Raw genomic sequence first — 15072 nt, forward strand, 5'->3', positions numbered from 1 at the left:
ATCTATTGTAAAGGTTTCTAGCTTGTATGTTATGGCGACTGTTACAAACCGTGTTTCCGAACCGTTTTGTTCTCAATTACCTCTGGTAATATACAATTAACAAATCTCCGTTGTAATAAAATTTAACAGCTATTTTGTATCTTTAAATTACTTGATTTTCACGTAAAGTAGGTAATAAAAATTACAACAGTTTCCCTGATATCATTATAAAAACTTTAAATTAGAATTAATTTAAAAATATTAAGCTAAAAATTTTAAATTATGACTAATTGTCAGAGAAATAAAAAATTATAGTATAAAAAGAGGTTAAGGATAATAAGGATTATATAAATGTGGTTATTGAACAAGTATTTCAAAAACAAATACAAATCAAATACTGTTCAATAGTTTAATTTAAAATAAAAATAATTTTAAATAATGATTTAAAAAAATGGTAAAAATAAAAACAGATAAAGCTATTAATAAAAAATAGGCAAATCAAACTTATAAAAAAATTTTTAAAGTAATAATATTTCTTTTTCAGATTGGTGTTCAAAAAATAAACTGAGGTTGATGACCGAACAGCAAAAAAATTTCACAAATTTATAAAGAAACTAAAAATAATACAACATAATAAAATATTGATTATATTAGTTAGTATTATTTTTGGAGTGTAGCATATTAAGTTTAGTAAATTAACTAAATTAATATTTATTACTAATGTTAAGTAAAACGAAATGTTGATTGTTATAAGTTATATATGTATGTTTAAAAATGTTATAAATAAATGATATTATAATTCATGTATACTTGCAGTTTTTTTAATATAAATTTAATTTTATTTACAATTTTGTATATACATTAGGTAAAAATTTTGCCTTTTAGCATAGATAACATTTTCTAAATATAATTATTATTATTTATTATTGATTCAAAGAAATTCGTACAGTATTTGAAAAAAATTATAGAATGCTACTTAAAATCTAAATGGACATTAACATATTTGTTGTGTGTCAGATAACACAATATTTCATATATTTTCTAAACACTTGCACTCTTAAATCTGTAGAACATGACGATAAGGCAGTTTTGTATGAAATGCCAGCCATACGTCACACACTAATTTAATAACATATATGTATATAATTTACTGTTTTAGAAAATAACTCATAATTTTTACAATAAGTGTAAATTAAATATATACACATAAAGTTTTTAGAACATAACACCGATCAAATAAGAACTCCAAATGCATATAACGATATAAGAGTGGGTGCTCAGTTGTTATTGTCGGTAATGCTGTATTGCTGTATGCTGCATTGTATGTTTTGACATGTGCAAATTTCGTTATTGGTAATACTACAGAAATATCAAAGAAACATTTTCGCCATTTTTGTGTGTATTCGAGCCCCCCGATGAAAAGCATATAAAATATAGTTATAATTAATAAAGTGTTTTGTTTAAAAAATTGAAAAATATTATTGAATTGTGATTGAAAAAAAAACAAAACAAATAGTTTATGATAATAGTTTTTAAGAATTGGAGTAACTTTAAATAAAACTCAATTTGTGCCAGTGTGATAAAAGCTAACAAAGTTTACATATTTTGTGGAGCCCTAGTAGCCCCAATTTATTATTAAAATACTTTTTCATATAACGTCAGAAAGTGTTATAGAAATAAATAAAAATGGTAATTATTAATAAATATATAAATTTAGTTTAAAATTGAATGTAATATATTTATTATAAACAAATTTGCAAAAAAATTTAATGACAATCTGTTTCTGAACATGTCAAATTTAGACCCCAAATGACACCATGCCTCCCCCCGACGAATATTCTGCTGCTCTAATTAACATACTGTTTGCTTTAGATTTATTTTATTTATAAATACCTATAAACTAATTAAATTTAAAATAACTAAAAAATCTTATCGAATTTCATTTCTTGAAGAGGCTCAATTCCATGCTTGCCCATTTTCTCAATTAACTTTTAATAAAAAAATGGATCGATTCAACAGTTAACACAGGGTGAAATTTTGCATACATACGCACACACACCTTACATACTGCAGTAAATTTGCTTGTGTATAATTCAAATGACTAAGGTCATTATAAGAGCTTTATTTTGAGTGTTCTATTATGTTAATGTCACATGTTAATGTGTATAACCATTGAGAGATTTCGTTGTTTTAACAAAATATTTAATGAATTATTAAATGAATTATTATTAATTTTTTTAATATTGTCATTATCTTCAAGTTGTATACCTAACGTATTTGAAATATTATACATACATATATTAGTTAGTTCTTTTTGATTCAGAAGTAAGATACTGATTTTAGTTAAGGGTGATATCTGCATTGGATTAATTATTTAGTTTAGCAAAAAGACTGCTAAAGACATATTTTGATAATTATATATTAAATCAAATATACATTAATAGATATAGATTCATTGTTTGTTATACATGTGTAATATGTATTCATCATACTCCTAAATCATGACATATGAGTATCTGCAATAGGTAATCTAATTGGAATAGTTAGAATGCAGTACTTAATGAGTCAATTTTAGACATTCCATTTCCTAAAAATTTGTAGAGCAATCTTGTGTTTTAGAACCTGTTTGACACGCATTGTTCACATGACAGATGTCAGGCCACGAAAATATCTTAGTTGCAAGCTATAGAGATGATACTTCTATGTTGTTGTTAAAGCTTCTGAATATGCTACCTAAGATTGATAACTACCTTAAAAAATAGAATATTAAAATAATATAAAGATATGTACTTAAATAACGTTCCAGAGAGGAGGTAAAACTGCAGTCTTTGATCCCCGATTAAACGCATATTGCTCGAGTTCTTTAAAAACTCAAATTGCGCTATCAAAAATAGATTACTGCCCTAAAAATTGAATAAATCAATAAATCTACACGCTTATTGTTTCATCTAAAAAGAGGAGGTTGTGCTGCAGTCTTTAATCTCCGATTAAAAGGAGATTGCGTGCATTTAGTTCAATTTTAACCGAAGAATCTCTAATTGGGTTATTTGATGAAGTTTTAACATTGAATTTCTTTTTTTTGTAAATTTTAAATATTAATTGTGTAAAATGAAATCGTTTGTATTGTAATACAACAAATATAATAATTCAAATTTCGATTCAAAATACAACTTTGCAGATTTTTGAATCCAGCATATTTGTGAAATATGTACATTCATTAGATATTTACAGTAGCGTAAAGAAACTACAACTATTATAAAAGAGGTGATCATTCAGCCATTTTGGAAAACCATAATAAATATTAAAGTTTTTTTTTAAAAAAGCGGTTAAATAACCAGATTGAAAAAATAAGATAACATTGTTGTAGATAAGCGAAGGTTCTTACAGCTAAACAATATCTATGGTTAACTAACCAGTGATTTAATTGGAAAAGAAAAAGACCGCGTAATATTTGCAATTTTTATGTCCTTTTATGACCCTTTCAATCCAGGTCTTAAAGAGGCTTAAAAAGCCCAATAAACATCGTCACGACATTGTTGTAATCTCTCAACAAATTCCGTAATGTAGTGGCATGCATAGGGAATGTCAGCATGTTGAGTCCTTAGATTCTGACATTATGTAGGTGGTCCAAAATATCTTCTTATGTAAGTTAAAAAGAAGTGGTGTAATAACTTTTCTCTATAAACTCACTGGTAAAACTTTCCTTAGTTTTCAACATCCGTCCGTTAAAGTCATTACAGAATATGATATTCACAATAAATTTATTGAAGAGAGAATTTAATATTTTACGCTTATGTATTTTTAAAATAATGAATTGAATTTTGCTGATTACATATTTACATTACTTTTCTTTTTCAGGGTAATGAAACATCTTTGCCCATGGAGATGTGCTCCAATTGTAAGTATATAGTTATATTCATTAAAAATTATTACTTAAATTAATTATAAATTGAAATCTTAAATAAATAAATATTATTATTATGTTGAAGCTGTTTTGAGCTAGTGCACTTAAGCACTTATACTCTTTTTTAACTTGAGGTTTCTTCAAAACCCCTCTTTGCGCCTTGACTATATTATTGTTTATCACTTCATCAGACTAAGCAATAATTGACCTCAAAGGAGCCTGTAACCATTCTGAGCATAATTCGTTCTAATCAGTTGCTATAGTATGGATGCTGATAAGTTAATGTTTATTAGGAAGATCAATAAGAATTGATTTTTCACTGATCTATATGACTTTCAACAGTGTAGGTCTGCGGCTGAGGCGAAATTTGTAATCCATTTTATGTAATAGTGACTATCATTATGTAAAAGAAAATTCAGAATATTTGAGGTCCTTTCTTTATTGACTTAATAGCTGTTAAAATGCAATATTCTCATCAACCAAAGATTATTGGCGATTTTCGTGAGATGTATCCTTCACACGATGATATGTTCCAGTTATAATCTCCGAAACCACATTGAGACGATCACAAGGTATAGTGTATTCTGTTTCACAGGCTTACGGTAATTTCGGAATCTCTAAAAAATGACAAAACGAATCTCTTGCTGCGATGGCAAGAATTTGTTATTCAGTTTGCTTTTTCTCTTTTCCATTTTGACTACTTTATGTTAAACTTCAAATGCAATTTTGCAAAACTGTGCCAAATCAGTTGACACTGATTTGTCAACAATTTATTCCACATTGTGAACATGTTATGGCATGTTGTGATTGCAGTCACGTCGCGGCAATTGTTGCTTTCAATACAAAATGAAGTGACCTGTCGGTGTCAAAATTTTCATTTTGCATTGAAAGCAACAACAATTACCGTAACGTGACTGCAATCATAACAAACAACTGAGCGAACTTTTGCTAGTCCCTCCGTATAATAATAATCGTCAATCCCAAGTTTGTTACTATTCATCTTTTTCTTTACATAATTAGTTTTCAGACAACATTACTATATATGATCTAAGTGTGTTTTATCATACTCGTATCTTATCAAACGCTAATGCGAAAATTATTAAAATATAAAGATCTATTTTTTCATTGACCTGTAATTTGGAATGAAATCTAAATTTGTTGATTTTCACTATTTATCTCTTTGCATTATAAATATTCTAATAACAGGGCACTACATTAATTTCTTACTTAAAATGAACATTATAAAATCTCTCATGTATCTAATGTTTTCGGCAAGTTTATTTTTAGTCATCACTGTTCTACATGTGGGCCAAGTAAAGATGTAGTTTTTATGTTTTTTGAACAATTTTCGTAAACAAATTTCATGTTTGGACTTTTAAAATACTTACATGAAATATTCTTTGCAGCGGGAATACAATTTTTCGAAGCATTCATTTAGGATTTTAGACGGCAATTTCCTGCTCAGTGAATGACAGACAGCTTTTCATTAAACTCTTTTTAATGATAATTTATTGATTTCTTACAGTTATAAAATCTATGGATGGTGCATTAGGGTGGCTCAGAATAACTAAAATGCGATTTTTAATGAGCGCACCCCCTAGGAATATGCCATTGACCAAAAAAATGATATTCCCAAAGTTTTGAAGCAATAGGATTAAAAATGACGTTGCGCCACTCGAGCAAAGTTGGGTTTTCAGTACAAAAAACAGAAATTTTTCAATTCAACGTCATTTTTTATCTTTGTTTCTTGTTTCAACAGTTTTTGATACATACTCATTTGATAGATAATTAAAATATCTTTTTAATAAGATATTGATGAGCAAAATCAGTTAAAAATTATGTGCAAAACACAATAATTAGTTGAGCGACTGTACTCTGTTTTCTATTTCATACCTTTTAGCTGGAATGCACAATGCAATCGCAAATGTTTACAAGAAACGGAAGAAACATTAATAAAAAATAAAAATAATACATTTCTACTTAATAATTTATATAAATATTTAAGTAGAATTGAAAGTATAGTCAAAACAAGATTTTTTTCGTAAGCAAAGAGAAAATGGTCGTACAGGGAGTATGACTGAAGTTAATATCCTTTTAGCAAACGAAACAAGAGCGGCTAAAAATTCCATTGATTTTAATTGGAATAAATTCGGTGAAGAAATTTGTCCCAAAATGGAAGCTGAATCTGTAGTCACAGTTCAACAAAATTGGGATAACGCAGACAGAACGATTGAATTTATCACTCCTAGTTTAATTTCCGCCCTTGACAAATGCAAGGTTTCGGATCGCTACGCTATACATATTTTGTAGTAGTAGGTATGGTTTGTTTTAACAGATCAATTTATATATCACTCGGATAATTTGCACGAGATATATACATTTTTATGGTGAGCATATGTGTGAAAATTTTAACCCACACTAGGTAAGGTTATGTTCGTAAGGTACGTGCTAACAGTTGTCAGCACTTCTACTCGGAGACATATATTGCCCATTGGGATGCCCCCAAAAAATTTTACCAGGAGATGCGAGTTGCTAACCTTTGTTATCCTTGTTAAACCATTTGGTTTTTCAGATGAAGTTGAGGAGATCCGATAAGTTTGGTTTCGTTATCTCTTCCAAGCCAGTAAAATAAAGATCCCCAAGACATTAAAGTAGCCTTGTTTGAAGTCCTGGACAGAGACACAGGAAGTGGTTGATAGATTTTACCTCCTCTTCATCTTGGCAATTCCTGCATAATCCACTTGTTGAAACTCGCCACCGTTGGAGCAATGGCACAGTGCCCCCTTAGTACTCCAGAAAGCACACGAACTGCAGGTTTGTTGAAGCCTAAAGGGCTTTTCGTTTTATTTTTGTCCAAATAAGGCCATAAGATTCTAGCGACCTTACAATCTTTGCGGTTACTTTATAAATTGTTAGTCACCGTATTGATTTCCTCTATTATCCTAAACAGTTTACATATCGGTGTATGTATTGAGAGGTCGGCCTCTCCTGTATGCAGTTCAGAACCTCTTCTGGCCATATCATCTGCTAGTTCATTCCCTTCAATATTGCTATGTCCAAGTATTCGAAATGTACTATGTCCAACAAAGAGAGACCTTATGATGTTTGATGCTCATCAGTGAATCGCGACATTTTAATACTATCTTGGAATTTAGATTCAATTGCTTTCAGTGCGGCCTATCTACAAAAATCGTGATATTCGAAGAACGAATTGTACTTTGTTGTCTAATGTTGACCTCTTTTTCGATAGCATATATCTCGCCGTGAAAGACGCTGTAAGTAGCAGGGATTCGGTAGCACTGTCTTACCTGCATATCTTTCAAGAAGATACCTGCTCCCGTACCGCCTACCATCTTTGAGCCATCTGCGTAGTTAGTAACTGTAGAGTTACCGGTCACAGATCGAAGCTCCCAGCTATCTCTGGTTAGATAAAGAGTGAGAACCCAGTAATGAAGTTATTTTCCTCAAAGAACCTTATTGATTTCGTGACCGAAGAAAAAACAAATTTTTTGGATCGTTTTTGCCTATCTAATAGTTTTATCAGTTTCGATCCTTGGCCATGGGTGGAGACGCAAGATTATAGAGATGCACTTGAATTCTGTGCCAGACTTCATATGATAAATGATTGTATAGAAAGAGGAATTAGGCTTATGAGGAAAAAGAATATGTTGTGCAAGTAGTCGAACATTATCATAAAAATTATCCTTCACATAGTCAGATTTATGTTATAAAACATAATAAACACAATATATTAATTACTGAAAAAAAGGGTTTTCTTGAAATTATAATTTTTTATAAATAATTAACTAAATCGTAGCATATACCTAATACGTAATTGTACATGCCAGCTAAAAGGTATGAAATAGAAAACAGAGCACAGTCGCTCAACTAATTATTGTGTCTTGTACATAATTTTTAACCGATTTTGCTCAACAGTATCTTATTAAAAAGATATTTTAATTATCTATCAAATGAGTATGTATTAAAAACTGTTGAAACAAGTAACAAAGATAAAAAATGACCTTGAATTGAAAAATTTCTGTTTTTTGTACTGAAAACCCAACTTTGCTCGAGTGGCGCAACGTCATTTTTAATCCTATTGCTCCAAAACTTTGGGAATATCATTTTTTTGGTCAATGGCATATTCCTAGGGGGTGCGCTCATTCAAAACTTCATTTTTAATTTTCCCCCTTATAACGTGAGCCACCCTAATGGTGCATTTTGGGGTTATTTTGCTTTGTACGTATGCGATTTGTATACCCTTACTAGAGTATATATGACCAAGGTGGCTTTCATTGTGTGGGATTTTCAAATTTGTCAAAATTTAACAAAACTAATATAAATCTGTATTCTAAATTCTAAACTTAACGGGTTACGATTTATGCTTTTAACTTAAGAGACAATTTCAAGAAATCGTTTAACGATTATTCCGTTCAAAATCGTCCTGGGTCTATTTTCAATATTTATCTTAAATTGAAAAACAGCAGATAGCTTGTTTCAGAGGTCGGTTATAAGAAATCTGTGCATGATAGATAGAAATTTTTTTTTGCAAAGGCGATTAAATAATAGGGACATCTTTCAATAAGAGTCCTAGGATATGTAATATTTATTTAATATTTATATTGGAGTATAGTTACAGTAATATAAAAAAAAATAAAGAAAATTTTTGAAACTCTCCAGAAAATCTAATCACTAGGATAGGAGACATTTAAAAAAAGAGACATTGAGCTCTAATTAAATTAGAGGAGACATCTTAAAACAGTGAACCAAAAGGCAGTCTACGTATAGTCCTTTACAGACTCGCCCTTTTCAATAAAATAATTAAATATATTATTTGTTTTTTTTTTAAAGTCGTAGTGTAACATAATAGTAGATCTTTGTAAAGTCTGTGGCAGTGTACAATAATATTTATTAACATTTAATTAAAAATATGTTTTCTTTTTTTATACATAAATTATATAAATAAATTATATATAGATTCGATTATAGGCACATAGGCCTTTAAATTTAATCTAATCTACAATAAAATATATTTACATTGATTAAAAAATGTTTTTTTTTATTTTTGTATAAATTAATTAAATAAATTATTTCTTTACTTTTAATATTTTTAGTCGATGCCGATGAAATTCGTCGTTTAGGCAAGCGCTTTCGCAAATTAGATTTGGATAATTCGGGTGCCTTAAGTGTTGATGAATTTATGTCTTTACCAGAATTACAACAAAATCCGTTGGTGCAGCGTGTAATTGATATATTTGATGCAGATGGTAATGGAGAGGTAGATTTTAAGGAATTCATACAAGGCGTGTCACAGTTCAGTGTCAAAGGTGATAAACTGTCGAAATTACGTTTTGCTTTTCGCATATATGATATGGATAATGATGGTTACATATCGAATGGTGAACTTTTCCAGGTACATTATTTATTTAATTCTATTAATTATATTTTAAATTATTAAATTACTTAAACATTTTTTAGGTGCTAAAAATGATGGTTGGAAACAATCTTAAAGATACACAACTGCAACAAATTGTTGATAAAACAATTTGTTTTGCTGATAAAGATGAAGATGGTAAAATATCCTTCGATGAATTTTGTTCTGTTGTTGGTAATACAGATATTCATAAAAAAATGGTTGTAGATGTTTAAATCACTGCATATATATATAATTATATAAATACGTTTAGTAATTTATTGAAAATATTTTTTTTGTTAGAGTTTTTAATGTTCTTTCTATTGTATTTATTTGTGTTGATTTTCAAGGTATTTAAGTTTATTTATTTTTGTTTGCTTTATGAAGTTTTATTTAAAGTTTGTTACTTAAATAATGAAAAATTTATTATGAAATATTTAATTTTGTTAAAGTTTTCAAAATAAGAAATATTTTGTAATTTTTTCAAGTTTAAATAAGTAAAAACCAATAACTATCCTTCTACTTCTTTATAATATTATATCTTTGAATCTTGTTTGTATAATTTTATTTTTTTTTAATTGAAAAGGGAATAAATAAAGAATTACGTGAAAAACGTTACCAAATCAATTTTATATATTTGCTACTTTCTTTAACATTTATTCAAATAAAATAGTGAAGTAACACAAGTAACAGCAATAATGTAAACTTTTTTAACTAAAATTTTTTGAATTAACAAAATATAAAATATATTAATATTAAAGTAAAATTTATTAATTACTTATATACATATATATTATATATACAAATTTGCTCGAATAATTTTGCCTACGAGTATTTAAGCATAATTATAAAATTAAATATGAATACAAAACAAATGTTGCCAATGAAAGAAGAGGTATATAACTTTTAATATATATTTATAGTAATTTTATAATGTTATATTAAAAATTATATACTTTATAAATGAACACTGGTATTGGGAAAAATTTATTAATATATATATATATATATATATATATGAACCTTTACTTCATTACACAAAAGGTTAACGAAATTTTTTTTCTACTCACAAAACGTAAAACTACTTTTTAAGCTAATATTAAACAACTAATAATGTAATTAAATGAAATCGAAAATAAAAAGTTGCAGCAAAAAAAGAACAACAACCAAGTGCATTATAAAAACATAACATCATCATATAATCATAGTATATATACTATTATAATCTACACTATTTGTACTCTTAAAATATATGTATGTACATTTTACACATAAACAACACAATTTCCTGCTCCTCAATTGCAATTTAATATGAAAAATAAGTAAACATTTTTACTAATATAATTATTTAAAGAAAATGCGTTGAATATCACTTTATAAAAATTAAAATAAAAATGAAATCATGTTTTTAAGCTGTGAGAAATATATACCATCAGATTTTTTATTATTAATTTTTGTTAAATCAACGCACTGTGCAGCGCACTTATTAAGTTCGTAATAAAAAATTTATTGCTGTTGTGTCGCTAGCTATATTTCTCTAATCAAAAATATATAAAAATATATTTATATAAGTTACATAAACCTAATTCTTAGAAACAAAAAGCTTTAAAACTATTATAAATAAATTGTTTTATTGAAATCTAAATAAATTAGAAAAATAAATTAAAACGATAAATAAGTTTGATTTTTTATGAATTAAACAATTTTACATTATTAATTTTTTTGTTTTTTTTACAAACTAAAATATCTTACGCTAGTCAATATTAGAAAAGAACATTTTAATTTTATTAAAAAATGAAAATTTCAATTTTATAAACAAATAAATAAACATAATAGTTTTATTAAAAAATTAAAATTTCAATTTTATAAAAAAATTAAATAAAAATATTATTTTATTAAAAAATAAAAATTTAAATTTTATTAAAAAGTTAACATTTTAATTTTATAAAAAAAATAACATTTTAATTTTATTAAAGAAATAACATTTTAATTTTATTAAAAAAATTACATTTTAATTTTATTTAAAATAATACATTAATTTTATTAAAATTATAGTTTCATTATTAACCATTTTGTTTACAAATATGTTTACAAATAATTTTTGCTTATTTAATGATTCTATGCCAAAGAGTTGGAATTAAAAAAATATAACACATAAGTATAACTTTTTTCTCTCTTTTTTAATCTAACCTTCAATAGCTAGTTTACTAAACCATATTTTGTGTTTAAAACAAAGTCCTATTTTCGTTGTATTTATTTCGTTTATTTTTTAAAAACTTCAGTAAGTTTTTTACTTAACATAGATTCAGTTACTAATAACTAAAATAAGTTAAATATATTTTATTATATCATAACTTTACGGTTAAATTTTGCGTATACAGTTAAAAAAACCCTCTTCTAGAAGAAATCGGAAAATAATCAATTATTTGTTTGAGCTGAAAATTTCCTAAAACAGAGGTCTGCGAATCAAATTAAGACCATATTAAAACCTTCGATTAAACTACAGCAGCTGGAAATCTCAAACTGTAGTTATTGGATTATAATGACATGTGATCGATTGTAGTTTAATCGTTTGCGTTAGGCACAACACTGGCAACAACATTTTACAATCGATAAAAAGTTATCAATTATGCTAACATATAAAAATTTCTGTTAAGTATATTTCCAGTTAAAAATTTTTAATATTTACTTTATTTATTTTTATATATGTATGCTTTATTTGTACTAATATCTCTCATTTTCAAATCAAACTTTAATTTATCTATATGTACATTTTTTGTAATATATACTTTTTACATATAATATGTAAACAAATTAAAAAAAAATTATTTATATTTACTATACCGTGAGTTTTTGTGTAAAAAATTCAACTGAATAGTATTGCATAAATTTAAAACTTGTATATAATACTTAATTTGTATGCTTAAACTCTAAATGATTATCGTCTCTAGCAGAGTATGTACTTTTTATATAATTTAAAATACATTTATAAATATACATACACATAATTACTATTAAAGCAAATAAAACAATCTTTTTGAAATGAAAAAGAAAATGCATTATAATATATAACTTTACTTAATATTAATTAAAATTGAATATGTATAAGAAAGTACGTATACATTATATATTTTAAAATAATCATTTTTTCTAAAAATTCAAAAATTTTAATATAAAAAGCGATAAAAATTTAGCTAAACATATATACATATGTATATACATATAGCGACTTTGAAAATTATTAAATTTAAGAATATAAACTTAAATAAAAACTCACTTATAGCAAAATTTTTATTAATAAAAGAAATTAGAAATTTTTAATTTTTAAAGATAATTATTTTAAAAAATAAATTTAAATTAACACATTAATGTTAAATATATATTAATATTCTTCTGAACCGTTACAGTTCTTGAATTTAAATACAAATACTTTTTTATTACTAAAAAATTTGCTATAAGTTTAAAAATTATTAAACTAACTAACAATAACTTTCACACCAATAAATATTAAATTAAAAATATTTCGACTTGCACATTGTACATTTAAAAAAAAAAAAGAATAATCAATGCGTATTTAGTAAATTTATTGAATTAATTAAAAACTAAAATTAATGCACTATAATCATTAATATAAAAGAATATATCAAATATACAAAAAACTGAAAGAGAAAATTATAATTAAATCAGAATTAATTTAAAATTGTTCATAAGCTATAAGATTTACCAACAGCAACTTGATAGCAATATAAAAATCAGTGGATCACGTAAAAGAACTAGTTTTTAAATCGAATAAACCGTTTCTTCCTACGAATATGTCTATAAATCAAACTAAACTACTAAAATAAAAATTCTCGCTCTTATAACAAAGCAACATTCAAACGCCACTTTCATTTTTATTTACAATCATTGTTTAAAAGCCTTTTGCCAAAAACAAATAACTATTATCTATACTCTTATATACATAACTTTATACAGTTTTTAAAATTATGCCGTACGCTCTTTTAATAATAATATAAGAGGATCATTAACTACTATGATATATTAACTGCGATTACGATATAAAATTGAAAATTACGACATAAAAACAAAAATACAATACCATTATTATCAAAATAGTTAATAACAATTTGAAAAAATAAAATTTGATTATAAAAAATAGCTATATAATATTAAAAACAAAAAAAAACATAAGTTGAAAAAAATAAAACACATTCAAAACCTATATATAAAAATATTGTTTTATTCTACAATATTTTCTATGAAACTGTTTCTATCAGTGCACTAATCGTTTCAGACCCGAGACTATTTTTATGTAGACAGTTTTTAATGACAGTTGGGTTTACCATTATTGAATCTGAAAAGCTGCTGCCTGTGCTATTACTTCTTCTATGCTATACGAATGGACATCATTCCCCAAAGTCTATCGACAATGGGTCTATCGTAGGGTAAATATAGTGACAACTCTTGCAACAAAGAAAAAATTTCGAAGAACAACTACTAAAGAGAACTGATACTGTCACACATTAATGTAGTATCCCTTTGAGATCAACAGGCGTGACGATTGCCTCTGGCAGAAAAAATAATATGGGTTCAACATAGTTAAAGGATATGGCCATGTTCTAAGTTGTTGACTACATAAATTAAATCATACATTTTTTCTGTATGTACAGATATATATCTCATAGCTATCGTTGAACACTTTACTTATTCCACAGCAAATATAAACCTACACTAAATTCAAGAGTTTAAAAGCTTAAATGTTTTTTCTTTTTATTTTCTATAAATTATTTTAATTTTTTTTTAATTTGGTAATATGGATTGACAGACTTAACAACACCGCGTTATCAAATCTCAGAATGATTACAGGCTCCTCGGGAAGGTATGCAGATCTGAGGTCAGTTATTACTTAGTCTGATGAAGTGATAAACAATAATCCAGTCAAGGCGTAATGAGGAGTTTTAAAAATACCTCGAGTTAAGAAAGAGTAAAAGTGCTCAAGTGCACTGGCTCAAATAGAAATTATAAATAAATAATGGATTGATAATATAATAAACTAGAAGAATGTTTATCGAACTTTAATTCTATACATTATTTTCATCTTAATTTTGTTGAAAAGTTCCTCAAAATAAACAGCAGAAAGTATAAAATTTAAATGGTACTGGAAGACTTAAGTATCGTCTAAAAAAAATAGTGTAGCCAGCGAAAAAAACCCTTTCTGCGAAAAATTATATCGAGATTTTTAACGATAAAAGTTAACCACGTTATAGCAGGCATATGACAATGTTATTTTTCATTTAGGGTAAACTATAACAACCATTTAAATTTCAATTTATTTTTGAAAACTCAGAAAATCTCTAAAGCACATATTATGATTACATTAGAATATGGTTTAGGTATAAACATTTATTATATATTATATTTTTGGCTCAAAGAACACGAAGTAATAAAAGTTAGATAAATTTTTCTATTTATAACATATTTGATGAGAAGCTTTTCAAACATATTTTTAAGAATTATTATTAATATTTTCATCTTAAGAACCATAACTACACTAATTACTTAAATATTGTGATGAATAATTTAAGAAACATGTCGGATAGTATAATCTTTTCGTATTTAGCTTACAATTATTTCCACAATAACACTCTCTCTAGCAAACAACTGTTATTATTAATAAACTTCAAGGACCAGTAAAGCGAAACACTCTCCTTGCAGATAGCGTGTCTCTATATATTATCATGTTCTTGGATATAAACGGTTGGAGCATAGTCAAAAA

The 15072-nt window shown here is 26.4% G+C and overlaps 1 protein-coding gene across 1 annotated transcript; it reads left to right on the forward strand.

Moving 5' to 3' along the window:
• The first annotated feature begins 1471 nt into the window (after positions 1–1471).
• On the forward strand, positions 1472–9556 carry LOC119680482 (calcineurin subunit B type 1). Its single transcript, XM_038093306.1, has 4 exons — positions 1472–1668; positions 3838–3877; positions 8998–9296; positions 9362–9556. The coding sequence occupies exons 1-4, from the start codon at positions 1666–1668 to the stop codon at positions 9530–9532; spliced, it is 513 nt and encodes a 170-aa protein (XP_037949234.1). The 5' UTR covers positions 1472–1665; the 3' UTR covers positions 9533–9556.
• Positions 9557–15072: the final 5516 nt, after the last annotated feature.

This window comes from Teleopsis dalmanni, chromosome 2, assembly GCF_002237135.1.
Source record: "Teleopsis dalmanni isolate 2A chromosome 2, ASM223713v2, whole genome shotgun sequence".
Classification (NCBI taxonomy): Eukaryota; Metazoa; Arthropoda; class Insecta; order Diptera; family Diopsidae; genus Teleopsis; species Teleopsis dalmanni.